The sequence below is a fragment of the Elgaria multicarinata genome, chromosome 21 (genome assembly GCF_023053635.1).
Source record: "Elgaria multicarinata webbii isolate HBS135686 ecotype San Diego chromosome 21, rElgMul1.1.pri, whole genome shotgun sequence".
NCBI lineage: Eukaryota > Metazoa > Chordata > Lepidosauria > Squamata > Anguidae > Elgaria > Elgaria multicarinata.
In genome coordinates, this window is record NC_086191.1 from 11,735,208 (window position 1) to 11,762,141 (window position 26,934).

The window sequence follows — 26,934 nt, forward strand, 5'->3', positions numbered from 1 at the left end:
TACTTATTTATAGTGGTATTGAAAAACACTGATCATTGTTGGGCCACAGGATACATTCCGTATACCACCTTGATAGCGTGATAGATAGACTAAAATTCTCCTGCTTTTTATTCCACATTTGTAATGATTTGAAACAAGACGTAGATTTAGCGTAAGTTTCCAGTCCTCATGGTTCGGAATAAAGAGCTGATTTGATGCTAAGTCAGCCCACTGGCCCATACTGCTCTGTACTGCCTTCATTGGACCAGCAGCGTCTCTCCAAGAATTCAGACAGGGGTCTTTCTCAGCACTACCTAGAGATATTGGGGGCTGAACTGGGGGAAAAGGGGATCTACTACAGAGCTATAGGTCTTTTCCAAAGATGGAGAAGGAGGGCATTGGGCCATTTGAGATCATCCCCTGGCCAAGTTGTCACGTCAGAGAAATGGTTCATCATTAATCTCCTTCTCCAATGAACCCCGGAATATATAACTTGACAGATGTTGACGTTTTCATGTTTTCACTCACTCATTCTCCCCACTCTATTTATTTATTTATTACATTTCTATACCGCCCAATAGCCGGAGCTCTCTGGGCGGTTCACAAAAATTAAAAACATTCAAAGTATAAAACAACAGTAGAAAACCATAGTACAAAACACAATATAAAAGCTCAACCAGATAAAAACAGCAGCAATGCAAAATTACAAATTTAAAACACCAAGTTAACATTTATAGACTGTTAAAATGCTGGGAGAATAAAAAGGTCTGGTGTCTAAAAGCATATAACGTAGGTGCCAAGCGAACCTCCTTAGGGAGCTCATTCAACAGCCGGGGTGCCACAGCAGAGAAGGCCCTCCTCCTGGTAGCCACCTGCCTCACTTCCTTTGGCAGGGGCTCGCGGAGAAGGACCCCTGAGGATGGCAGGTACATATGGGAGGAGGCGTTCCTTCAGATAGCCTGGCTCCAAGCCGTTTAGGGCTTTAAATGTTAATACCAGCACTTTGAATCGGGCCAGGACCTAGACTGGCAGCCAATGAAGCTGGAAAAGGACTGGCATAATGTGGTCTCGTCGGCCAGTCCCTGTTAGTAAACGTGCTGCTCTGTTTTGTACCAGCTGAAGTTTCCGGACCGTTTTCAAAGGCAGCCCCACGTATAACGCATTGCAGTAATCCAAATGAGAGGTTATCATAGCATGGATAACTGTAGCTAGGCTATCTCTGTCCAGATAAGGGCGTAATTGGTATATCAGCCTAAGCTGATAAAAGGTACTCTTTGCCACTGAGTTCACCTGTGCCTTGAGTGACAGTTCTGGATCCAGGAGCACCCCCAAACTATGGACCCAATCCTTTAGGGAGAGTGCAACCCAATCCAGGGCAGGGCAAACATCACCTCGCCGGACAGATGAACCACCCGCTAACAGTACCTCCGTCTTGTCTGGATTGAGTCTCAGTTTATTAGCCCTCATCCCGTCCATTACCGTGCCCAGGCACTGGTTCAGAACGTTCTATGCAATGATACCTAACTCCAAACGCCTGCAGGGAGGCTGTGGGTTCTTTCCAATTGGTGTGCACTCTGCATGTACTCAGAAGCACTACTTGATATTATTAAACAACTTGGGTCCAAGATACCTGAGAGAGAGTGCCTTCTCCCTTACCGACTGGGGCCCAGTCACTGAGGTCATGTTCCTGGCAGTTCCACACAGACCTCCAGTCTGACTGGAGTCCACCAAGAGAAGAGCCCTCAGTGTGGTGGCCCCCTTCCTAGGGAATTCCCTGCCTTTGGAGACCAGGCAGGCGCCAATGTTGTATTGCGTTCAACGTTGTTGTTCCAGGAAGCTTTCTGAATAACCGGCCATGGTTTTATCTGAAACCTTTTTAAAAAAATGTAGAATCATAGAATAGTAGAGTTGGAAGGGGCCCATAAGGCCATCGAGTCCAACCCCCTGCTCAATGCAGGAATCCACCCTAAAGCATCCCTGACAGATGGTTGTCCAGCTGCCTCTTGAAGACCTCTAGTGTGGGAGAGCCCACAACTCCCTAGGAAACTGGTTCCATTGTTGTACTGCTCTAACAGTCAGGAAGTTTTTCCTGATGTCCAGCTGGAATCTGGCTCCCTGTAACTTGAGCCTGTTATTCCGTGTCCTGCACTCTGAGAGGATCAAGAAGAAATCCTGGCCCTCCTCTGTGTGACAACCTTTGAAGTATTTGAAGAGTGCAATCATGTCTCCCCTCAATCTTCTCTTCTCCAGGCTAAACATGCCCAGTTCTTTCAGCCTCTCTTCATAGGGCTTTGTTTCCAGACCCCTGAACAATTTGTAATTTTAATTGGTGTTTTTATTCTGTTATTATCCTTTTATTCTATTTTTCCACTGCTCCGAAATCTTCAGATAGGAAGCGGTATATAAATATTGTAAATAAATAATTATTAACCCAATCGTTATCATCATATTTTAGACACCTTCCTCAAAATAGACTCAAAAGTCCTGCAACAACCTTAAAATATACAAAAGACATTTGCCATGTTTTAGAGCATGGGAGGCACAGGCTCTCCAAAGCGTGTTTAAGTGTCATCTAGTTTTGGAAATGCCATTTTTCATTTTCCTGGAGCAATCTCAATCAGCTTAGAGTCTGTACATTCACTTCCTCTCGCCCAGAGTTTTCTCACTTTGGAAACCCTCCAAAACATGCCAGAGATTCCAAGTTCTCCACGTCGCATGGAAAACCCGGAGGAGAGTAATCGCTGCCCTTCTTGTTGTGCAACAAGGGGCAGGCGGTGACCAGAAAGATGTACGCCCAAAGCCGGCCTCTGTACACATGGATCCCTTTTGCAGGGCCGGTCGCTGACATTAGGACGAGCAAAGATCAACCACAAATCCTCCAACGTTCTCGGAACAGCAATCAGATCAAGAGAAGATGTAGCTGGTTATCTGGTAGCTGGGTCAAAGCAAAGCTAGCCCTGTTTGGGAGGGGTCCCGGCGTGCGGCCACTGCGAAAGAGGCACATTTCATGCGCGGCGTGATGACGAAGGAATCGGGAATCAAACAGCCAAGATCATACGGCCCTGGCACAAATCTATGGTGTGACCACGCTTGGAATAATGTGCACAGTGCTGGTCGCTGCACCTCGAAAGTGATAATGTTGAGTTGGAAAAAATGCCGAAAAGAGTAACTAAAATGATCAAGGGGCTGGAGCTCCTTGCCTCTGGGGAAAGGTGACAACAGCTGGGATGGTTTTGCTCAGAAAAAATAGGCAGCGAAGAAGAGGCACGAGAGAGCTGTACGAAACGATGCCTGGTGCGGAGAATGTGGAGAGGGAGACATTTTTCTCCCTATCCCATAATAATAGAATCCAGATGGGGTCACCCTATGAAGCTGAACGGAGAGAGATTCAGGACAGATCAAAGGAAGGACTTCCTCGCACGGCGCATAGTTCAACTATGGAACTCACTACCACAAGATGTGGTGACGGCCAACAATTTGGATGGCTTGAAATTTAAACAAACTCCTGGAGAAGGTGATCATAGAATCATAGAATAGCAGAGTTGGAAGGGGCCTACAAGGCCATCGAGTCCAACCCCCTGCTCAAGGCAGGGATCCACCCTAATCAATGGCTACTAGCCCTGATGGCTCTATGCTACCTCCAGTATCAGAGGCAGTAGGCGTATATACACCAGTTGCTGGGGAACATGGGCAGGAGGCACTCATGTCCTGCTTGTGGGTTTCCCATGGGCAGCTGGTTGGACACTGGGTGAACAGAATGCCGGGCGAGACAGATCTTGAGTTCTTACCTGTCTCTCACCCCGTCCCCCAGGGACACGGAAAAGCCGGAAAAATTCAATCGCTTCCTGTCCTGACAGAGCAACGTTTTCCCCAAATCTGCCTCATCAGCTCGGAATGCAAACAATAACATTACCCCAAGGCCGGAAAAGCCCCAGAATGCTTTTCTACTGCCAGTCATTGTCTCAGGGGCCAGCGGTCGTCCCCACTGCTGAGTAACGGCAGCTCAGGCCTGGCACACCTAGGATAAGCATCAGAGACCCAAGTCCTTGGCACCTTCATCAGGGTAGGTGTGGGGAACGTCTTTTCACCGGAGGGCTACACTCCATTCCGGAAAAGCCACAGGCCGCAATTAAAATGCAATTGGCATCATTCACCTGTTTCTGAAGCAGCCTTCCCCAACCCGGTGCCCTCCAGTTCGTTTTGGACTTCAACTCCCATCCATCCCAGGCAGTAAGGCCAATGATCAGGGCTAATTACCCAAATCTGTTCTTACCCAAATCATTGCGAAAACACGTTGGCCCAGAAAGTGGAGAAAATATAGATTTGCTCTGAGCGTTTTTACAGAGGCGTGCCTTCCTCCAGATGTTTTAAATTACAACTCCCATCAGCTCTAGCCAGCATAGCCAACGTCGAGGGATCATGGGAGTTGTAGTCCAAAACATCTGGAGGGACACAAATGGCACAGCAACAGACACGTCTTTCAAATTACTTGTTTCCTGGCAGCAATCCACTTGGGTTGCTGTTGGACGTTGGCAACAGATGCCGGACAAATGAAAGGAGGATTTCATGCTACAGACAGACGGAATTCGTTGCTGCTGCCACAAATCAGCAGGGTGGTATAGCGAAGGGTGTTAGATTTGGACTGGGAGACCCGGGTTTGAATTCCACCCCTTGGTCGGGCATCCTCTATCCCTCTCTGTCTAACCTACCTCACAGGCCTGTTGTAAGGCCTCTTCTCGATCCTCCCAGAGTGCAGGACACGGAATAACGGGCTCAAGTTACAGGAAGCCAGATTCCGGCTGGACATCAGGAAAATCTTCCTGACTGTTAGAGCAGTACGACAATGGAACCGGTTACCTAGGGAGGTGGTGGGCTCTCCCACACTGGAGGCCTTCAAGAGGCAGCTGGACAACCATCTGTCGGGGATGCTTTAAGGTGGATTCCTGCACTGAGCAGGGGGTTGGACTCGATGGCCTTAGAGGCCCCTTCCAACTCTACTATTCTATGAGTCTATGAAGGATAAATCAGGGGAAAATAAGATTATGGAGGAAAGGCAGAATATGAAATAAAATAATAATAATAATTTACACTTATTTAGAGTGGTTTGGGCAGGCTCTCTCCCCTTACTCTAGGGATTTGTTAAAGGGCAAACATGTTAATACACTTCGCATATATCATTGTATAAAGTAAAATACAAAAAAAAAAAGGCCTAAAAATTTGATACGCTGCTTCTTTTAGTGGCGGGCTGTTCCATTGCTGCTGATTTTATGCAACATTGAGGTTTTTTTTTAGACATTTTATCGGATTTTGTATTGTTCCAATTCTATGTGAGCCACCTGGAATACACCATCACCATTATTGATATGCTGCCTTTTAACATCCCCAGCTACCCACACATTGTAAGATGTAGTTATAGCCACTAGCCCAAAAGGTTTTTTAAAATAAGATGCAACAATCAACCTGCAAGGTATAGCCTATCAGTGACTACATCATTAGCTCTTAAGGGATAGCCTATCAGTGACTATGTCATTAGCTCTTAAGGGATAGCCTATCAGTGACTATGTCATTAGCTCTTAAGGGATAGCCTATCAGTGTCTAACGACACAAAAGTGCCAGGAATGGAACCTCCTTGTTCAGGAAATATCTACCTCTATCAGATTATAGAAGCAAACCATGGGACAACCCTCTCAAGCACAGCTTCATGTGAACATCCCTGTTGCTCATGTAGCCAGTGTTCGCAACTATGCTCAATGATATCAACCTTTTGGGATACTCCTTATCCATTTAAAAAACAACAATCCCAATTCTACCTTTCTCCATGAGTCAGTTTATGCCAGCTTAAAAAAACAACAATGGTGATACAAAAAACAGATTCGCTATAAAATAACAGAAAACTGAATATCACAGCGCATTCATCAGGAAGGAACGGCACTAAGTAATAAAGCCAAGTGACCAATCAAGTAAAAGACCTTCTGGAAAAAGCATGTTTTGGACAGACGCCTTCGCTAAAACATCAGCAAACAGCTTTACTTTATTTCTGAAGACCGAGTCGCCAGAGCCGAGAAGTCTAGCTGGGAGCCAAAATCTTACCAAAGTAGTCTGTCCAGAGTGGTAAGGGAAAATATTCACCTCATGCTCCAGGGAATTGTTGGTTTATGACTATCGCTTCTCATACTGAAGTGTTAGAGGTTGAATTCAGGCGCCGGGAGCGAGTCAAATCTCAGGTGTATGTTAAGACAATGGAAAATGGATCGGTGGGCCCTATCCACCGAAGATAGAAGAAAAGGCGCAACGGTTGGGAACAACTGGGTGATCATCCTCAGTTAAGGACCAGAATATCTGAACGCATGAGAGCTTCTCTATGGAAGCAGCCGCAGGCCCAACAAGGCTGTTTTGAAGGTCTTCGAATTGGGTTAACACCAAGGGTTTTTTTTGGGGGGGGGGAACCAATCCCATAACCCCCACCCCTCCCCGATACCCACATCAGTTAAGATGTACATTGATGGTGCTATATAAATAAATAATAATAATAAAAAAATAATAAATAAGATGCCCTGCAACTCAAGTCTCCAGTGCTGTTGAAACATTAGCAACGTGCCCCCTTCCACCTCAGGAGACTGTTGCCATTTTTGACCATCCCTCCTGCCCCCCATTACTCCAATTTAGGAATATCTCCCATCCCAGCAACAGTTAATGGGTCTAAGTAGCCCCCCCCCACCCCACCCGCCTGCAATCAAAAACACACACACAAATAGTCGCTCTCCCAGTAATAAATGCTTAGGCAATCTTCCCCCCCTCCCTACAAAATTAGAAGGGGGGGGAGAATGAGACAATGCCCCCTCCCTTTGTAGCCCTCCAGCTGTTTCGGCCTACAGCTCCCATCAGGCCTAGCCATTGTTAGGGATGATGGGAGTTGTAGGCCAGAAGATCTAGCCTTGTTCTAAGGGAAGGGGAGCTCCTCAGGAGTAAGGGGGGAAAGCTGTCAAAGGGGGGGCGGAAGAGAGAAAGTGGGGGGAGTGTTCAGAGGGGCCGGGCACTCACCGTCCATGGTTGTCCCAGAGAAGGCGTCCTGCATCTGAGGGTCCCCCATAGCAATCAGGAGTAAGGGGGGGGCGCACAGGCCCTGGGAAGCAGGGGAAGAGGAGCCTGCAAGGATCGGAGTCCGGCCGGCCACGGAACCCACGGGCCCTCCCGGGGCAGCAAGCCCAGGCTCGGCTCTTGGCTTCGCCGAGAGCAGGAAGAGGCGACCCAGGCAGGCAGCAGGGAGAGGCGGCAGCGGAGGAGGCGCGCCCAGCCCACCGCCGCGACCGAACGTTCGCTGTCTGTCTCCGGCCGGAGGCAACGCCACGCCCCGCCCCGCGTGACGCGGCCGCCTGCTGGGAAAGCCCCGCCCACCCCGCGCCCAGGCAGCCGTTCCACAATGCCCCCCCTCCCCGCCAGCGCTCTCCCCGCCCCTTATGCAAATCAGAGTTGGGGGAACAAGGCGAAAGAGCGCCAGGGAGCGGAGCATGTTCCCAACCTGGGAGAGAAACGAAGAGGCCCATTTGGAGAGCAATGCAATGCAGTACATTATTATTATTATTATTATTATTATTATTATTATTATTATTATTATTATTATTATTATTATTATTATTATTATTTATATAGCACCATCAATGTACATGGTGCTGTACAGATTACACAGTAAATAGCAAGACCCTGCCGCATAGACTTACAATCTAATAAAGTTGTAGTAAACAATAAGGAGGGAAAGAGAATGCAAACAGGCACAGGGAAGTGTAAACAGGCACCGGGTAGGGTGAGGCTAGAAGGAAGCCTCACTTGCACTGATCCAGGTCTTCTTGCCTTAAGGATGCTCATCTACTGCTCTGGATGGGAACTGACTACTCAGAATTACAACTGATGAACAGAAATTCTGGAATTTTAATTTTAGCACACCCAATATACAACCTAGGCTAAAATGTACACTAGATAGGTGTTCTAGAGAACTAAACACATTTCTCAGCAAACACTGTCATCGATGCTACGCTGACCTTCATGGACGTCAATCTTCAGAACATGTTAACAACTGTTGATTCTTGCTCCAAGCTGAGTAATGAAATGACTACACCCTAGAATCCTCCAAATTAATTATTAAAAAATACAGTCTAGCGATATTCTAACACGCCTGGTTCACTGCCAACACTGCCCTTGTTACAGAACAAAAGAAGTTGTTACCCAAGATTTACGGCAAAAAATAAATAAAAAAAATAATCACACATGGCAAAGCTGGCACTTTACACATCCAGTTTACCTTGCAAGCACGTTTTGAGTCCATCCACAACTTCCTGTCCACGATCTTGAAGAACACAGCGTGAATACCAACGTGTCATACGGATTAATAGTTATATTAAATTATATATCCTCTCTCTCTCTCTCTATATATATATATATATGAATGATATCTATCTATCTATCTATATATATCTGAGATATTTATTTATTACATTTCTATACCACCCAATAGCCGGAGCTCTCTGGGCGGTTCACAAAAATTAAAAGCATTCAAAGTAGAAAACAATAGTAGAAAACCATAATATAAAATAATATATATATATCATACTATAGATAGAATATATATATATATATATATATATCTCATATACATAAATCATATTATATTTATATATACACACACATAGATATTAACATGTTACATTATATATAAATAGTAAATTATGCATAATTTTATATGTAAGAATTGTTATATATTAATAGATAGTAAGATAGATTTTATTCGTTTTCCAAAGCAAGGCTTGACAACCCCACAGAAAGGAAATGTATACAGTAATGTACATTTATATTTTATATTGTATTTTATGGTTTTAATTGTTGCGAAGCGCCCCAGGAAAGCATTTGCTGTTGGGCAGTATGGAAATGTAATAAATAAATAAAAAGAAACAGGTTGGATTTAAATCTGCTCAGTGACAGAGAGGAATACATTTAATAGAGAGCCAGTGTGGCGTAGTGGCTAAAGTGTTGGACTGGGAGTTGGGAGATCCTGGGTTCGAGTCCGCACTTGGCAATGGAAACCCACTGGGTGACTGGGCCAGTCATACTCTCAGCCCAACCCACCTCACAGGGTTGTTTTTGTGAGCATAAAATGGAGGGGAGGAGGAGGAGGATTATGTACGCTGCCTTGGGTTCCTTGGAGGAAAAAAGGCGGGATATAAATGCAATACATAAATAAATGTTATATGTATATTCCCCCTGCCTTTACTTTACAAACCAAGATATAGGTGGAATCCCTATGCTGCTTGGAGTTGGTGGGATGGGTCTTAAGCTACTCATGGCTAACTTCATTTCAATGGGTCTACTCTGCGTAGGATCACACCCGATATAAAAAAACACAGGCTTAAAACAGAATAAAAACGAAGTAGTAACCCAGGCAACAGCCAGCAGCATCTGGCTGGGCACCAGTTGGAGGGAGGCCCTAGTGCCTTCCAGATGTGTTGGACTACTGGGAGTTGTAGTCCAACACATCTGGAGGGAAGCTGCTAGTTGGCTGTCAAGTCTCCGTGTTGGACACCCGCCTGGTCAAGTTTAAATTTAGATAATTAACTAGAATTAAATGTTGTCTCATTAGCAAAACAACAGACAGGGATGCCAACATCCGGGCATCATTTAAGCATCCGGGGACCATAATGTGAGCGTCACTCCCCGCGACACCACGTGACACCAGTGTCAGTCTCATAGCGCCTCCGTAACTCTAGGGGCAGTCTAGCCCACAGACTCTATGGTCCTCCCCTCGTCACATCGCAGGAGTCGAGGCAAGGGCTAAAGAAATAGGAAGTGAGGGAGGGCACCGGAAGTGCTTGCTTTCCTCCCGGAAGTGCTTTCGTTAGTTGCCGGAAAAGAAGGCCGCGGCGAAAGGCGAGGGTCCAAGATGGCGGAGGTGGTGAGTGGGGTCCCGAAAACGGGGGAGGGGGTGGCGGGGACCCCATGGAGGGCGACCCCCTTCCTAACCTCTCCCCTTTACAGGAGGAAGTGACCGAGGGGTGTCGCCTGCCCGTGCTGCGCCGTAACCAGGACAACGAGGATGAGTGGCGTGAGTGAGGGGCGGGGCTCTGGGTGGAGGGGCGGGGCTAGACTTAGTTGATACGCTGGAAGGGGGTCAACTCTCTTTTGGGGGGGGGGGGGGCAAGTTCCATTCAGACCAATGGGGGTCTTTTTCCAGAGGTGCAGAAGAGGGTGGAGGTGGAGCCAAGGGTGAAGGGGCGGGGCCTTATGGCAGGGGGCGGGGCCTTATGGCAGGGGCCTGCACTGGAGGGCTGTCAGGACTGGGGACAGCCTAAAAGTATGTGTTTTTCTCCCTTTCCAACAGCGTTGGCTGAAATCCTCAGCGTCAAGGACATCAGCGGCCGGAAACTTTTCTACGTTCACTACATTGACTGTGAGTAGGCGGGTCAGCGAAGGAGCCGTTGAGGGGAAGAAAGGGGGAGAATCCGGGAAGGGTGAACACAACAGGCTTTCCCCAAACGGGGCTAGAAGGCCGGGGTGGGGGGCAATGAGGAACGCCGTCAAGGGTGCCGAGAACCGGAAGGCAGAACGATTGGTAAAGTTTTTGCGATTCCGTTGAGCGGTGGGGTAAGCCAGGCTCATTACCGAGGGTCACGTCTGCCGTCCGCATGTCTGGCTCCCGGCGGAACAGAGGAAACCGCCTTCGACCACATCAGACTATGTCTCATAGAATCATAGAATAGTAGAGTTGGAAGTGTCGTAAAAGGCCATCCAGTCCAACCCCCTGCTCAATGCAGGAATCCACCCGAAAGCATCCCTGACAGATGGTTGTCCAGCTGCCTCTTGAAGGCCTCTAGTGTGGGAGAGCCCACAACACCCCTAGGTCACTGGTTCCATTGTCGTACTGCTCTAACAGTCAGGACGTTTTTCCTGATGTCCAGCTGGAATCTGGCTTCCTTTAACTTGAGCCCGTTATTCCGTGTCCTGCACTCTGCGAGGATCGAGAAGAGATCCTGGCCCTCCTCTGTGTGACAACCTTTGAAGTATTTGAAGAGTGCTCTCATGTCTCCCCTCAATCTTCTCTTCTCCAGGCTAAACATGCCCAGTTGTTTCAGTCTCTCTTCATAGGGCTTTGTTTCCAGACCCCTGATCATCCTGGTTGCCCTCCTCTGAACACGCTCCATCTAGTCCAGTATTGTCAACCCTGAACGCCTGCAATGGCTGTCCGGTGTTTCAGGCAGGGGTTTTTCCAGCACCACCTGGAGATGCCGAGGGTTGAAAGTGGGACTTCCTGCATGCTCTACTACTGAGCCACAGTGGCAACCAGTAGAATCATAGAACCATAGAATAGCAGAGTTGGAAGGGGCCTACAAGGCCATCGAGTCCAACCCCCTGCTCAATGCAGGAATCCACCCTAAAGCATCCCTGACAGATACTGGCTACGGGTCCCAGAGAGCACATGCCATGACAAACATCCTTCAGATTTCTGGCAAGCCTCAGTACCGGTCCTCCTCCTAAATTTGACGGGGAGAGGGGTTGTCCCTGGTTTCATGCTACAGTTGGGAGCACTCCTAACACTCAGCAAGACAAGAGTCCTTTCTTCCCATGTTGGGAGACAGAATCATCGATTCTGGCCGGCAAGCAAGGCCAGCTAAAACGTGTGGACTCCTGATCCTTGCCAATTGAACTTTTTTGTTTTCTTGATGTGTGTTCAGAAAGAACTAGGAAAACCAAGAGTGAATAGTTGTTCGCCACAGTGATCAAAGGCACAGTGGCAGGAGGGGAAAAAGGGAGGCGGCTTGGTGGGGAAAGACCTGGTGCAGGTTCCGTGGTCTCCAAAGCAGGGATTTGGATGGTCCCCCCATCCCCCGTGTTAGCACCGCGTGCCTCCTTAGAGATGGACGGGGGGCAAAAATCATACCTTGCCTTGACCACGCAGTTAACAAGCGCCTGGACGAATGGGTGACCCATGACCGGCTGGACTTGAAGAAGATCCAGTTCCCCAAAAAGGAGGCCAAGACACCCACCAAGAACGGGCTGCCCGGATCGCGGCCCAGCTCTCCGGAACGCGACGTGGTATGCGGAACCGTGGTTTGGGGGGGGAGGGAGGGAGGGATCTTTGGGCAGGATGCCACCTGGCGGGCGGCTGTGAGGATTGAGCTTCTTTAGCAATGTCCGGGGCTCCATGTCCCAACCCCCAGCCAGCCATATCGGGCAGAGATTTCTGTGTTGTGAAACACGGGGCCTTTGAAAGCGTTGGGGTTTTTCTCCTGCCCCCTAACCCCCCATGTTCTCCTACCACATTGCCTGGCCCTGCAGCGTGTAGGGATGGTGGCCCCTGTGCACCCACCCTGCAGCAGCACTGCCCGTTCCCCGTGTGTTGGTAACGCCCGTCTTCCTCCCCACTCAGAGGAAGACCTTGGATCTGTCTCTGCAGCCAGCCGCAACTCCATCCAGTGGTAAAACCCTGCCCATCCCGGTGCAGATAACCCTCCGTTTTAACCTACCTAAAGAGAGGGAGGCCGTCCCCGGCTCGCCCGACCGACCCTTCTCTTCCAGCTCCTGCGTCCAGCCAAACCATCGCTCGACGGTACGAACCGGCGCCCGGCCGCTCCGGCTCGCTCCTTTTGCATCTTGTCTACCCGGCACATTCTCAAGAAGGCCGCACCAGCTGGGCGGGGCTGGGCTAGGTCTGGGCCAGCAAAGGGAGGCCTCCGGGGAGAGTCCCAGCGGCACTGTGGCCTTCACCTTGAGGGCACCCTCCTCTTCCCCCCTTCAAGTCAAACCAGAGCAGTGCAAGAGGAAACACACACACACACACACCCGCCAAAAAATGTAAAAGAACCAGCTCAGCCCTGGCTCAGTTGAAGCCCTGAGTGGAGTGCACTTTGCACACGTTCAGAGGTTCTCTTATTTTAAAAGGGAGCCTGGGATTCCAACCTCATAGGTCGAAGCAAAGATGGGGTTCCACGTGTAGCATTCCTGGTTCTCTTCTATCCGGATTGTTACCCTGCTTCAGGAAGCGCCAAGCTGTCCCTGTATGAAGAGTCTCCAATGCCAGATACAAAAGCTACGATGGGACCTTCCCTTGTGGAAGGATTTCTTTCTTCATGCAGGACTGGGACAGAAATACAGCCCCTATCAACCCCACGGTGCTTAGTGAGAGGGCTGTATGAATCCATCCCCAATTTCCAAGAGAAGGGACTAGTGAGCGCTGTGTGCAATTTATCCCCAAGGGATCTGCATAAACTTATGCCCATCAGTGTCCCCCGCAGCCCCCTTTCACTTCAGTGGTAGTTGACCCCCCCCCCCCCCGATGGCCAACCCCCAACATGGGCTGTGCCTTGCCGTGCGTCAAAGCCACCCTCTTTGCAATGGGGCATTGCAAGCGGGGATTCTGTCCTGGGGTGGGGGGTGGCATGAGAGGCGGAGGGTTTACAAGCGGCCCTGGGGGAAGCATACAGGTAACCCGAAAGAACCCCTTTGCTTCGGTCTCTTCCAGAAGCGGAAGGTAGAGGTGGTTTCGCCGGCAACCCCCATCCCAGCTCCAACCGAGACGACGCAGGCTTCAGTGTTTCCTCAGGTAAGCTGCAGCTCACGCTCCGTGGAGCGCAGCGTTTTGTGGCCTGGGCGGCTCTGGGGAACGACAGGGAGGAGAACAGATCAGAATCCGAAGAGGCACCTGTGGCTGTCTCAAAACTCCTGAAACAGAAAGTTGGAAACAAAGCACATCCCGCCCCACTGAAGCTTTCCATTTAACGTTGTTTATGATTGTTAGCTGCTTTGAGCGCTGTTTTCTTAGGGGAAATGTTTGGGGTATAAATCAGTGGGAACTGGTGGGTCCGATGTCACTGGGCCGGTGAATCCGCTCCAGGCAGAGCTCTAAAGGAGCTGTTCGAGATGTGAAACCGCCTGGATCGCTCCTTCGGAGTTCTGACTGAAACCCGGAGCGGATTCACCACCCTGTAGATGTCAGAGCCACCAGCCTCTCCTGGCATGACTACAGTAAATAAGCCCACCCCTGGTCTAAAGAGACGTGACGCATCATCGATAGCCCACGCGAAGCAGGGCTGGGTCTGGATGGGAGGCTGCCTGGGAAACGCAGGCTTCCCCAGTGGAACAGTGGAGTCTGAATGGTGTAAGATAAAACAGGTACATCAGACACGGGTGACGCTATAAATGTGGTAATGAGTAAGGGCTGTGTCCAAGCCGAGCGAGGGCAGCAGGAGCCTTTCCAGCCAAGTCGGCTCTGAAGCAGATCCCCTCCCGCTCTGTCCTGATGCTTTCCCTGGCCCGCTCTTTTCCAGAACGGCTCTGCCCGCCGAGCAGTGGCCGCCCAGCCCGGCCGGAAGAGGAAGTCCAACTGCCTGGGCACGGACGAGGTAAGCGCCGGGGCTCAGGGTGGTGCCCGCCTACCTGTGTGCGTCTCGGTGGCACCAGCCCAGAAGCAAGCCTGTGGCTCTTCCCCGTTCATCCAGAATATCCCCCCCGGTTCTTGCGAGCAGGACTCCCAGGACAGCTCGGACGGCATCCCCTCGGCCCCCCGCATGACGGGCAGCCTGGTTTCGGACCGCAGCCACGACGACATCATCACGCGCATGAAAAACATAGAGTGCATTGAGCTTGGGCGGCACCGCTTGAAGCCTTGGTACTTCTCGCCCTACCCGCAGGAGCTCACCACCCTGCCCGTCCTCTACCTCTGCGAATTCTGCCTTAAGTACGTCAAGAGCCTCAAATGCCTCCAGCGGCACCTGGTAGGTACAGCTCCTGGCACCTTCCCCGCAGGCCTCTCAGGGCCTGTTCGTGCAGCCCGAGGACTCGAGGGGTGAAACCTGAGATCTGTCAGGGCCCCCAGCGTTACACTCCTTTAGGCATTTGGTTAAAGCCTGGCTGATCAAGAAGGTGAAATCCATCCTCTGAAAAGGTGGATGATGATGATGATAATAATAATAATACACATACCTCATTGACGTAGCAATACCTAATGACAAAAATGTTGTAGAAAAGGAAGAGAAGAGAGAAAAAATATGCACCACTGACCATGGAAGTTAAAGAACTATGGCAGCATCTGGATCTGTGGAACTTTGCAGCATCTGGAAGCTTCATCTGGGCATGGGGCTGCCTGTCCTCTCTCCCCTGCCACCCGTGAGCTGGTTACTAGAATCACAAGGACCCATCTAGACCAAAGACAGTATCTGCCTCATAATACAGACTGCAGTTCTCTGAAACTGGAAGGCAGGGACATTGCAAAAAGACACTGCCAGGGCATGTTACTCAAGCCAGCCAGTCAAGTGATACACAGGGAGTGTCTCCAATTGATTTCACCCATTGTTTAATGTTGTTAGTGTTATTATTTCTACTTTTATAAGGGTTAATATCCTAAGATCTCTAAGCCAGTTGTCATCCAGTATAAAAAGAACATACCAAGGCAGTGGAAGAACAGAAAGAGGTCCGATGTTTTGAGGTCTCTGGGGTGACCTGAGCCTGTGATTGTCTTGTCCACAGACCAAGTGTGACTTGAGGCATCCGCCAGGGAATGAAATCTACCGCAAGGGGACCATCTCCTTCTTCGAGATTGATGGGCGGAAGAACAAGGCAAGAGCATTGGCTGGGCACTCCAGGAAACCCAGATTGTGGGGGTGGAAGGAAGGATTTCGTGATGGCTGGTGGCAGCGCAAGGATGAGACGTGACACACACATACATAGAATAGTAGAGTTGGAAGGGGCCTATAAGGCCATCGAGTCCAACCCCCTGCTCACTGCAGGAATCCACCCTACAGCATCCCTGACAGAGGGTTGTCCAGCTGCCTCTTGAAGGCCTCTAGTGTGGGAGAGCCCACAACCTCCCTAGGTAACTGGTTCCATTGTCGTACTGCTCTAACAGTCAGGAAGTTTTTCCTGCTGTCCAGCCGGAATCTAGCTTCCTTTAACTTGAGCTTGTTATTCCGTTTCCTGCACTCTGGGAGGATCGAGAAGAGATCCTGGCCCTCCTCTGTGTGGCAACCTTTTAAGTATTTGAAGAGTGCTCTCATGTCTCCCCACAGTCTTGAGATCAGGTCACGGTTTCCTCTAGCCCAGGGCTGTCTTTAGTGGCAGCAATTCTCCCGGATTGGGCGGAAAGGTTTTAAGTATGCTACCTGAATCCTTCTAACTGGAAGTGACGGAGGTTGAGATCCCAGGGCCTCCCACAGGCAAGGCAGGTGCTCTGCCACTGAGCTACGGCCCTGCACACTTCACCCGGAATAGGAAAGTAAAATGGTCAAATGAATCCACAGCAGAGGGAGGGGAAATAGCAGATCAGCCACTGCCCAGAAAAAGCCATGGGGGCAGTTCCTTTTTGTACCCGGCGGTCATATGAACCCAAAGCGCCTCAGCTCGAGAACAGCGCGACTTCTACAGGAACCCCGAGCGGGCCCCAGCCGTTCCACGCAGAAGCCGACGTTATTAGGGAAACGGGGTGGGAAATGGGTGCTTTCAGTTCTTCAACGTGGAAGTATTTTCACCGTGCCACAGTTCCTTTTTCTCCCCCTCCCCAAATTTAGAGGTGCTTCTTCTAACTCGGGGCTGGAACAGAAGGGAGAGACTCCATTCTGTCTGCTGAAACGCAAGGAATGCGAGGTTTTGTGTAGGTGTGTGTTGGGAATCCTTACATTACAAGACAGCCTTCCTTAGCAGTGTTTGTTGGGAAGTGAAACCCACGAGCTGCATTCTTCCCCCTTCTGTTTCCTTCTCTTTGTGCAGACTCAAAGCAGCCCTTCCCCAACTGCACGCCCTCCAGAAATGCCGGGCTCCGAGGGGAATTGTAGCCTGACACATCTGGAGGGCATGCAGTTGGAGAAGGCCGCCTTAAAATAATTGGCATCACACAATATCCCTCCCAGCACTGATATCCCTCAGTTTAACCATCTTAAATTCCCAGGACGACGCACCTGTGTTTTAGGCACTGTCTGCTACACACAGTTGGGAAAACATTTGAAATCTTAGCCTCAAATTTGGACAACGAAACCAAACCCCAGGGGCATTCCTCCCTGGCCCAGCCTTTGCTGCCAGACATAGATCCTGAGCCCTTTTTCCTTCGGGGTGGTACTCACCCTTTCCATGTGTCTCTTTCCCCGTGCAGAGCTACTCACAGAACCTCTGCCTGCTGGCAAAGTGCTTCCTGGACCACAAGACACTCTACTACGACACGGACCCCTTTCTCTTCTACGTCATGACCGAATACGACAGCAAAGGCTTCCACATCGTCGGCTACTTCTCTAAGGTGATTTCGAGGGCCTTTGTCAGAGCCGTGGGGAGAGCTGCTTGTGCGGAATTTAAGAATCCCCTCTTCCTTATTCCCTCTCCGTTCAGACAGAGCCAGGAATAAAAATTCTAGGCATGCGGTTGATGCTTCAAGCACAGCACTCTTCAGTATTAGTTATTCCGCCTCTGAGAATCGAGATTTCAAAGTATTGGTTGTTCTAAAATTAATTTTAGGCGCCCGAATGAAAGTAGGAAAAGTGTGTGGAGGTTCGGGAGAGAGGCGGTAGCAGCAGAGGATACGTTGCCCATAGGGCAGGGAGCCCGCCTGGCCGCCCTGCTAGGGCTGAATCAGGCTCAGCGTTAGAGCAAATGATGGGGCAGTCAAAAAGGCAAGGCAGCAGAGCAGGTGAATGGTCAAGCACAAAGGTTTCAGTCCAGTATGTGCTCAGGCATGGCTGGAGTAGTCCAGATACGAGCAAAGGTCAAAGCACAGTTAGTTTCAGCACACAAGTCCAGAAGCAGAGTCAAACAGGAGCCCAAGGAAAGCAAGGCATGGTCCGGAAAGCAAAGTACGAGGCACTGGAGCAGATAGAACAATGTTGTTTCAGCACTGGCTAAGCTAAAACTGAAGGGTTATATAGCCAGAGCTTTCTGAGCCCCACCCAGGGCTCAGCTGCTGTGCATTACAGGCCTTCTGGAAAAGCCCTACTCTGGAGGGGGCCCTTGCTCCTAAGGAGACCTTTCTTCCCGAGACCCCTCTTTTGTAAATCGATGGCCTCCCAGTGCTAAATTCTGGAGTGTTTCGCAGATACACGGAATGGACGCCATCTCACTAGGCTGGTCACTTCCCTAGCTCGTGGTCAAAATCTGAGCAGCCCCTTCTGGACAAGAAGAGATGCGATTGTGGGGTGGGAGTGAGGAGAAGTCTAACCTTTGCGGTATCGTAACGATCAAGGGTCCTGGGGAGGGTCAGTATCAGAAGGATGGAACCGTTCCATCAGCGAAGTTGACCACGCTGCTTGCTTTGCCTCTCCCTGTAGGAGAAGGAGTCTACAGAGGATTACAACGTCGCCTGCATTCTGACCCTGCCCCCTTACCAGAGACGGGGCTATGGAAAGTTGCTCATTGAATTCAGTAAGTGGAACCTCTTTCTGCTGTCCCCGACTTGACTCTAATAGGTTGATTTTCTCAGCCCTCACTCCATCCCTGGTTGTATGCTCTGGATTGCCCCCTCTAAGTAGCCAGCTTGGTTTCTGTGCTGGGCACAGAGAAGTGATCCCCCGTGGCAACCAGACGTAGGCTTCAATACAAGGCTGAGTGAAGACACGCCTTATAACCCTGCTGGTCTCCCAGCTCCTCAAAACTATTCCTCCTGTCTCCCACCGATACACACCATTCCCCATAATGTATTTTTCCTTCTTCTTTTTTTAAAATGACAATTGATTGCCACATCTGTTTTCGAGACGGATTCTTGAGGATTTTGGCCTTTATTTTGGAGTGCAGGGCTTGAGAAGGGATGGGTGGGTGGATCCCACCACATCCCAGAATTCTGTCCACCCCAATTATCTTGCCGAAATCCACTCAAAGCGGCATCTCTCTTTTCTCCCCTCTCCAGGCTACGAGCTCTCCAAGGTGGAAGGGAAGACGGGCACCCCGGAAAAACCCCTGTCAGACTTGGGCCTCCTCTCCTACCGCAGCTACTGGTCCCAGACCATCCTCGAGATCCTCATGAACCTGAAATCGGAGACCGGGGAGCGTCCGCAAATCACTATCAAGTAAGCGTAGCTGACAGAAGTTCAGAGAGGGGCTCAAGGAAGGCATTGTTCATGCCTAGAACCAGGGTGGGCAGCTTGGAGGTCTGTGGGCCATTTTCACGCACACCCGACACCCACCAGCTACATTTGGCCTTTTTAGCTCTATAGTGCTAAAGCTGCCAGTTCCCCCCACCCCCCCATCGTTACTGCATTCAGTAGCACAGAGGCCTTATATGGCTCATGGGCAGTGTGTTGCCCACCCCTGGCCTAAAACATGGAGTGGGGCGGTGTGACCAGCTCAAAGTATGGCCTGTTCCATCACCCGCAGCGCAGGCTGGGACGGTAACGTTGGCCTCTCTGGCTCATCCTTCTCCTTAATTTTTGTAAACCGCCCAGGGAGCTTTAGCTATGGGGCGGTATATAAATGTAATAAATAAATAAATAAATAAATCGCTCTCGCCTCCCCCCCACCAGTGAGATCAGTGAGATCACGAGCATCAAGAAAGAAGACGTCATCTCCACGCTGCAATACCTCAACCTCATCAACTACTACAAGGTACCAGGCCCTGATGGGCAAAGTACTCTGCAGAGAGCCAAGGCCCAGTTGTATTTGGAGACACGTTCGGGGCTCCCACGTTGAGGAAGTTTGCCCGGTGTGTCTGTGGGTTTGCCTCCTGCGTTGGGGGTGGGTGGGTCTTGGAGCGCCCAGTAGATCAGAATACAAACTCGCTAATTCGTGTGGGTGGTGGGGAGGTAGGCAGAAGATAGATCTCCAGATGTTTTGGACTCTTTTACCGGCTTGGCCAGCGGTCAGGAATGCTGGGCGTTGGAAATCCCAAACATCTGGAGACGTACTTTCTGCCTACCTTTGACAAATCGTCCAGAAGGGATGGAGTAACTAGACTTAGTTCTGCATGCAGGAGGCAATATTTGGGGAAACCAAATCTCAGGAACCGAACCGTGGTGGGGCCTAGTAGTGTCCAGAGTGATCAGTGCCCCCTGTCTCAAATTATCCCTGCCATGAGGACTAGAATCGTGTTTTGTTTTATCTCCCTTTTAGGGCCAGTATATCTTGACGCTCTCAGAGGACATCGTGGACGGACACGAGCGGGCCATGTTGAAGCGCATCTTGCGCATCGACTCCAAGTGTCTGCACTTCACCCCGAAGGACTGGAGCAAGAGGGGGAAATGGTGAAGGTCTGTCTGCGTGATTGGTGGGTCGGGCTGCCCTGGCCTCCCCACCTGCCTCTTGCCTACTGCGACAGTGGGGATCAGAACGGTTTCCGCCCTCCCCACACACTCGAGAGACTTTTCCGGTCAGCCCCCCCACAACGTAGGCACCGTTGGCTGGACAGACCTCTCTGGGAAACGGAGACTCCTGCCCTCTGAACTGGCTGGCAGTTTGTATATAAGACTTCTACAGATCCGTTGCGAACAGACGGACTGCTCTTCTCTGCCCTCCCATTGCTTGGATATTTATATACTGAAACAAAACACCCAGCCACCACCAAGAATAAAAAATTGGGAGTGACAAGGGAGCGCCTTTCTTGCGGTGCCCTGTTGTGGGAGGAGAACCGGTCACCGCTGCCTTTTTTCAGACGACAGCTACGGGGTACGAAATGGCTGCGGTCTCCAGGACAGCAAAGCAGGCGTACCAAGAGCTGGTGGCGACTTAACTTCCAACCCCCGTTTTCTGTCCGTGTGTTCGTGGTGGTTAAGGTAAGGCAAGGAGAACCCGCCTGCTTCTCCTACTCTGAGACGGAGGAAGAATTCTTCTATGGTGACACGCAACGAGGCCTTCTCTCTGCCCCTTCACAAACCACAGGAGAGAAATCCGTGCAGGCTCTTTTTAAAAAACCACAACAACCCACCACCATCTAATTTCTGCGATCAGAATAAATTCATGACGTGCTTTTTAAAGAATAAACACCGTGTACCTTTTCTTCTTTCACGTATATTTTTAATTTGGCGTTTCACACACAAAAAAACAAGGACCCGGCTGAGATAACGTGACCTAAAGGCGCGAGAAAGCTTGCAGAGTCTATCAGGGTGACCTAAATGAGTTGGGTTAATCCTGTGCATTGTAAAAAAAAAATAAACCCCACAAAAATCACATACTTCCAAATAAGGTGTACCAAGTCAGAGAGGTTCTACAATAAAAACTCAAAAGTGGTTTAAAACTAATTTTCACTATCAGGTGAAAAGGTGAGGGGCCTCTAAGAGGTGTCAGCCAATCTGGAGCTGGTTGGGGCAGAAAGCATGAGGTTTAAACTAGTTTTGAAATGGTTTCAGGCAGGTAGTTTACAAAGTAGGAGCCCAGTCAAGACACCACAATCTTGAGCAAGGCCTCCTTTGCCTTCAACCAGCTGTCGCGCATATCCAAAGCTCCTGCAAGTTCAGGCCCACAGAAACGTCCTTAAAAACCAAAAAGGGGCATTGAAAGCCACAGACAACCAAGTTATGGGGGCAGCCTTTTCCAACCTGGGCTCCTCAAGATCTGTTGGGTGGCAAACTCCATTCTTTCCAGCCAACACACCGGGAAGACAGGAGGTTGTACGGTAAGCACAAACCTGACAGCAGAGCTTGGAGGGTGCGCAGGGTAGATCTTCCCTTCTGTCTTGGACCTGGGCCACTGGGCAAGCATAGCAGTAACAGCCAGCCTCCCTAAAAAGACGCTGGAGAAGGACTTTCCGCTGCAGTGTCCCCAGAAATTGAAATGCTGTGTATTTTCTACAGCAATGTACTTTTCGGTGTGTTGTGGATGTTCCTGGTCACTCCTCGTCGGCCACAGGGGCGTGGATCTACAAGGAGATCAAACACAGACGCAAAGATGAGGTCATATTCTCTAGCAGGCAAGCCCAGAGACCAAATCCAGCCCTCTGGCATTCCCCAGTGGGTCAGGCCTTCTTCTAAGTCCCCAACCACCAATCGCTGGGTGGTTTTTTGGCTTTTGAGCTGTTTTCCCCACATTCAAAAAGGTTGGAATAGCTGTCCTGGGACTTATTTACAGGCAGTAAGCGCTTTACGCTACAAGATACTGGTATATTGGCCCTGCCTGCCGTTGGAATCCGGCTTCTAAGAGTTCTGCGCCTGAGCAGCAAGAGATTGTTATTGATTATTATTATTGATTATTATTATTATTATAGCCGAGGCTCTCTGGGCGGTTTACATAGGATAAAAACACTTCAATATACAAAAATTGAAAATCACAAAAACATACAACTTTAAACCACAAAAACATACAGGCGAATTACATATTGCGAAATGCCTGGGTGAAGAGAAAACAGCTACATTTCTGCCTATTGGATGCTCATGCAGATGTGGAAAGTAGGCAGCCTGGCCAGAGACAACCCCCAGATCCAGACGGAAGGTGTGTTTCTGGGCAGAAAGAGAGAACTTCAGAATTAAACCACTGCTAGATATGAGTTGGGGCAAGGAAGGTGTTAAGAGAGGGGATCTAAAGCGAATAATCTTCCCCATCCTGGCGAAGTTTCTAGTCCTCACTGAGAAAGCTCTATACTTACTCATCCTTTGCCCCTCCCTCGCTTTGTGTGTTCCAAAAAAGCCTTCTGTCATGGTCTGCCACAAAAAAACCTCTTCAAAGTGGCTAAAATGATTACTGAAATGAAGTGAACACCCCTCCCCAAACGCACGCACAAGCAAAAGCTTTCTTGTCTGGGAGGTAGCAGGGTGAGCGGTTCCCAGAAACCGAAAAATCCTACATCTGTCTAGACAGTGTCTAGGGGCCATAGGATTGCTCCCGAATTCTAGTTAATACAAAACCTAGATCACAACCCATGAAACAATCGTAGGCGTACACTTTGTTTAGAAGTATTTAATCTGCTCTAGGTGGCAAACAGGGAGTTAAAGGCTCCCAAAGTACAGGTATGTAGGCGGATGGCTCAAACTAAGTCCCTCATCTGTGAAGCTTCCCTGCTATAAATTCTGGCCATGAAAAAAAAAGCAAGAGAACAGCCCCAATAACGGCATGTGGCTACTGTTAGCCTCTAAGCCCTCACAGTAAGGTTGGTGTTTACTAGAGACTACCAATGGCCATTAGAAGGGGATTTGGTGGTCATGTAGTCCAACCCCAGGTGCAGGCAACCAAAAGTAACAGCATGGCTCTCCAGACCACCAGCAAAGAGGGAAGGCGACCCCTGGGGGCTTCTCTGAAACGAAATACGGCCCTCGGGCTGCAAGAGACTTGCGAGATAGATAGACACTCACCCCCTCAGCAATCTTTGGCCAGTCCAGGGCCATCATGATCTCGTCCGTGCCGTCTGGCGCCCGTTCCAGGTTCCACACAGTCAGCGACTCAAAGGTAGATTTCACCCGCACCTGCCGTTCCTGCGGGGGTTGAGGAAAGGGGGCGGTTAATGGGGAAAAGGGTATGGATGCTACCCGTCCCGTCCCCCTCCACCAGCCCACGAACTCACCTCCGATGGCAATAAAGAGGCAGCAGCCTCCTCCAGGACCAGCCCCACGTACCCGGCAGGAACAACGGTTTCTTTTCCCTTTAGACTTCGCCCGCGGAAGGACACGGATGACTCTGTGGGAGGAGGAGGAGGCAACGCACCAGAATTAAGGGGCTCCTGACAGACGCCTGTGCTCAGCTCAACGTCCGGGTGTTTAAACTGGGGACTCCAATGCCCCTGGGTACCAATGTGCCCAGAAACACCTCTCTCAGTCTCTGTAAGCTAGCATAGCCTCCTTGAACCTGTTTGTCCCTGTAGAATCATAGAATAGCAGAGTTGGAAGGGGCCTACAAGGCCATCGAGTCCAACCCCCTGCTCAATGCAGGAATCCACCCTACAGCATCCCCGACAGATGCTTGTCCAGCTGCCTCTTGAAGGCCTCTAGTGTGGGAGAGCCCACCACCTCCTTAGGTCACTGGTTCCATTGTCGCACTGCTCTAACAGTCAGGAAGTTTTTCCTGATGTCCAGCCGGAATCTGGCTTCCTTTAACTTGAGCCTGTTATTCCGTGTCCTGCACTCTGTCCTGCACATCTCCTATCAACCCCAGCAGTGTCCCATCCTGTTTGAACAAAGATCTCCTCCATCCACCATGCCTCCCCAGTCCCATACAGCCCCTACCACTCAAGGGTGTTGCAACACCGCTGAGCTCTGTCTCCTGACTTTACCACCACGCTCCAGACTGATTGTGCAATCCCATCCACGTCTTCTCCCAGGGATTAAGCCCCACGGAGCGTACTCACGGTGTTAAGGTGGCCAAAAGACCCCTCTTTCTCTGAGGGGATCATGAGGATAAAATGGGATAATCTTCAGGTAGCATGTAGAATCACAGAATAGTAGAGTTGGAAGGGGCCTATAAGGCCATCAAGACCAACCCCCCGCTCAATGCAGGAATCCACCCTAAAGCATCCCTGACAGATGGCTGTCCAGCTGCCTCTTGAAGGCCTCTAGTGTGGGAGAGCCCACAACCTCCCTAGGTAACTGATTCCATTGTCATACTGCTCTAACAGTCAGGAAGTTTTTCCTGATGTCCAGCTGGAATCTGGCTTCCTTTAACTTGAGCCCGTTATTCCGTGTCCTGCACTCTGGGAGGATTGAGAAGAGATCCTGGCCCTCCTCTGTGTGACAACCTTTTCAGTATTTGAAGAGTGCTCTCATGTTTCCCCTCAGCCTTCTCTTCTCCAGGCTAAACAGGCCCAGTTCTTTCAGTCTCTCCTCATAGGGCCTTGTTTCCAGACCCCTGATCATCCTGGTTGCCCTCCTCTGAGTCCTTCTTGAATTCCCCCCCCCTCTCATAATACAAGTACCCATGAAGCTGAATGGTGGGAGATTTGGGACAGATAAAAGGAATTTGCCACTACAAGATGTAGTCATGGCCACCTTTCAAAGGGGGTTGGATAAATTCCTGGAGTCAAAGGCTATCATTGGCTACTAGCCCTGATGGCTATGTGCTACCTCCAGTATCCGAGGCAGTAAGCCTGCCTGCACCAGCTGCTGGGGAACATGGGTGGGAGGGTGCTGTTGCACTCATGTCCTGCTGGTGGACTTCCAGCTAGAGCAACTACGGGAACAGAATTCAGGCCTAGAATGGATCCTTGGGGCAGAATCCAACGGAAGCCCTACTTAAGAGTAGACCCACTGAACAAAATGGAAGGCAAGCAAGCTACGACTCACTTATGCCCCGTTCATTTCAGGAGCGCTACTCTCCGCAGGGATAATAATAATAATAATAATAATAATAATAATAATAATAATAATAATAATAATAATTCTTACTCGCCTCTCCATTTTGAATAGAGGCGGGGAGCAACAGTAAGTATAAGACACACAAAATACTAGTTAAAAACATAGTGTACATTGTTAAAACATCCTAAATAAAAAAAAGCATCCGACGGATCCGACAGGGCTCTTCGTTTGCGCTTACCTTCGGGCGCGTCCGCAGCCCGGACGGCGGGCGCAAAGTAGCGCTGGACCGCGGCGGCGCCGTCGTGTTGCACCGCGCAGGGGAGCAGGTGCAGCCGGGTGCGGGTCGCCCCCGCCAGGGAAGGCAGCGCCAGCCGCGCCGGGCCCCGGTCCTCGGCGGCCATGAGCAGCCCCGCGCGTCCGGCGGCTCCTTCCTGCGCGCTCAGACGCCCGCGCCTCCCCGCGCCGTCTCCGCCCCGTCCGGGCAGCCAGTCCCGGGCCGCGCCGGCGCAGCGCCGCCTCCGCCTCCGCCCCTCCCCTCCCCAGCTGCCTGCTTTGGGTTTTACTCGGAAGTAAGCCCTGAGCATCCTGGTTGCCCTCCTCTGAGTCCTGGCCGAGCCGGGGCGCCGTTTGCTTCCCAAATCGCACCTCTCCACTGCGCTCCGATGGATGCGCTCCCTCGGGAAGCGGGGAACCCCCCGTTTCAACCCAAATCTTTGGGCCTACAACTCCCATCAGCCTTTGCCAATGGCGGGGGATCACGGGCCTCGTAAGGCAAAACAGCCTCGCCATGTGCACGTATAGTTTAAGTTTCTCAGATGTTTTAATCTATGTTTAGGAAATAGGTTTATAAATATATATGGACACGCTCCCCAGGAAAACAACAACTTTGCAGCCAAATTATGTGCATTTTTTAAAACAAACAAACAAACCCAGAAGTGTTTGTTGTTTCCAGATGTTTTGGACCAGAGCGCCAGCATATACACACACACACATTTAGATTTCTCAAAGTCCATGAATTGTTGAGTTTTTCCACACATATCTTTGTATCTTTTAATCTAGATTTAGGAAATAGATTTTGAATATATATATAATGTGGAAGATGTCATTCAACAGCATCTGGAGGAGAACAGCTTTCTCTAATCAATCCACAAACTCGACCTGACCCTCCCTCAATTTTAGCCAAATTCTCCCCCCTCCCCACACAAAGCTTTCTAAAAGCATGAATTAAGAAGTCGTCTCAACAGGGAATGGGGCCAGGTACCCCTGGCACCCCTATAATTCAAGGAACAAGCTCAGTTAATTAAGGCATCCCTTCAATTAGTCCAAAATATCGCAGCCAGGCTGGTCACTGGTACACCTAGGGGTGACCACATTACACTAGTTTTAAAATCTCTTCATTGGCTGCCGATTAGTTTCTGGGCGAAGTACAAAGTGTTGGCTATCACCTTTAAAGCCCTACATGGTTTGGGTCCAGGCTACCTGCGGGATCGCCTTCTCCCGTACAATCTGCCCCGCACACTCGGGTCCTCTGGGAAGAATCTACTTCAGCTAGCAAAAACTAGATTAACAACTGTTACCCAGAGGACCTTCTCTTCTGCTGCTCCCAGACTGTGGAATGGCCTGCCGGAGGAGATTCGTCAACTTGACAGTCTTTTAGAATTTAAAAAAGCAATAAAGACTGATCTATTCCGGCAGGGGAATTTTAGAATGTTTTCAGGATGTTTTAATCATGTATGGTATGTTTTAATTCATTTTAATGTGTATTTTATCTCATGTTTTTATACTGTTTGTTTTACAC

At 50.0% G+C, this 26,934-nt stretch overlaps 3 protein-coding genes across 6 annotated transcripts in view; 1 reads left to right on the plus strand and 2 right to left on the minus strand.

Moving 5' to 3' along the window:
• RELA (RELA proto-oncogene, NF-kB subunit) overlaps positions 1-7,204 on the minus strand; it is a 28,255-nt gene extending 21,051 nt beyond the window's left edge. The window contains exon 1 of the mRNA XM_063145760.1: positions 7,021-7,204. Coding sequence (XP_063001830.1) covers positions 7,021-7,069 — 49 coding nt within the window. The 5' untranslated portion in view covers positions 7,070-7,204. The remainder of the gene's footprint in view (positions 1-7,020) is intronic.
• Positions 7,205-9,867: 2,663 nt separating this feature from the next.
• On the plus strand, positions 9,868-20,904 carry KAT5 (lysine acetyltransferase 5). Of its 4 annotated transcripts, none has more exons than XM_063146053.1 (14): positions 9,868-9,919; positions 10,003-10,069; positions 10,346-10,414; positions 11,921-12,057; positions 12,392-12,571; positions 13,484-13,564; positions 14,289-14,363; positions 14,460-14,735; positions 15,487-15,576; positions 17,102-17,242; positions 18,264-18,357; positions 18,839-18,998; positions 19,452-19,533; positions 20,038-20,904. In XM_063146053.1, exons 1-14 carry the CDS (start codon positions 9,908-9,910, stop codon positions 20,170-20,172), a joined length of 1,599 nt encoding a protein of 532 aa, XP_063002123.1. In that variant the 5' UTR covers positions 9,868-9,907; the 3' UTR covers positions 20,173-20,904. The 4 variants fall into 4 exon arrangements, with proteins under 4 accessions (XP_063002123.1, XP_063002124.1, XP_063002125.1 ...); XM_063146054.1 differs by having other exon boundaries at positions 14,487-14,735; XM_063146055.1 differs by having other exon boundaries at positions 12,419-12,571.
• Positions 20,905-20,907: 3 nt separating this feature from the next.
• On the minus strand, positions 20,908-25,549 carry RNASEH2C (ribonuclease H2 subunit C). Its single transcript, XM_063146068.1, has 4 exons — positions 25,375-25,549; positions 23,414-23,526; positions 23,205-23,324; positions 20,908-21,778 (listed from the first exon to the last, which is right to left on the minus strand). Exons 1-4 carry the CDS (start codon positions 25,535-25,537, stop codon positions 21,749-21,751), a joined length of 426 nt encoding a protein of 141 aa, XP_063002138.1. The 5' UTR covers positions 25,538-25,549; the 3' UTR covers positions 20,908-21,748.
• Positions 25,550-26,934: the final 1,385 nt, after the last annotated feature.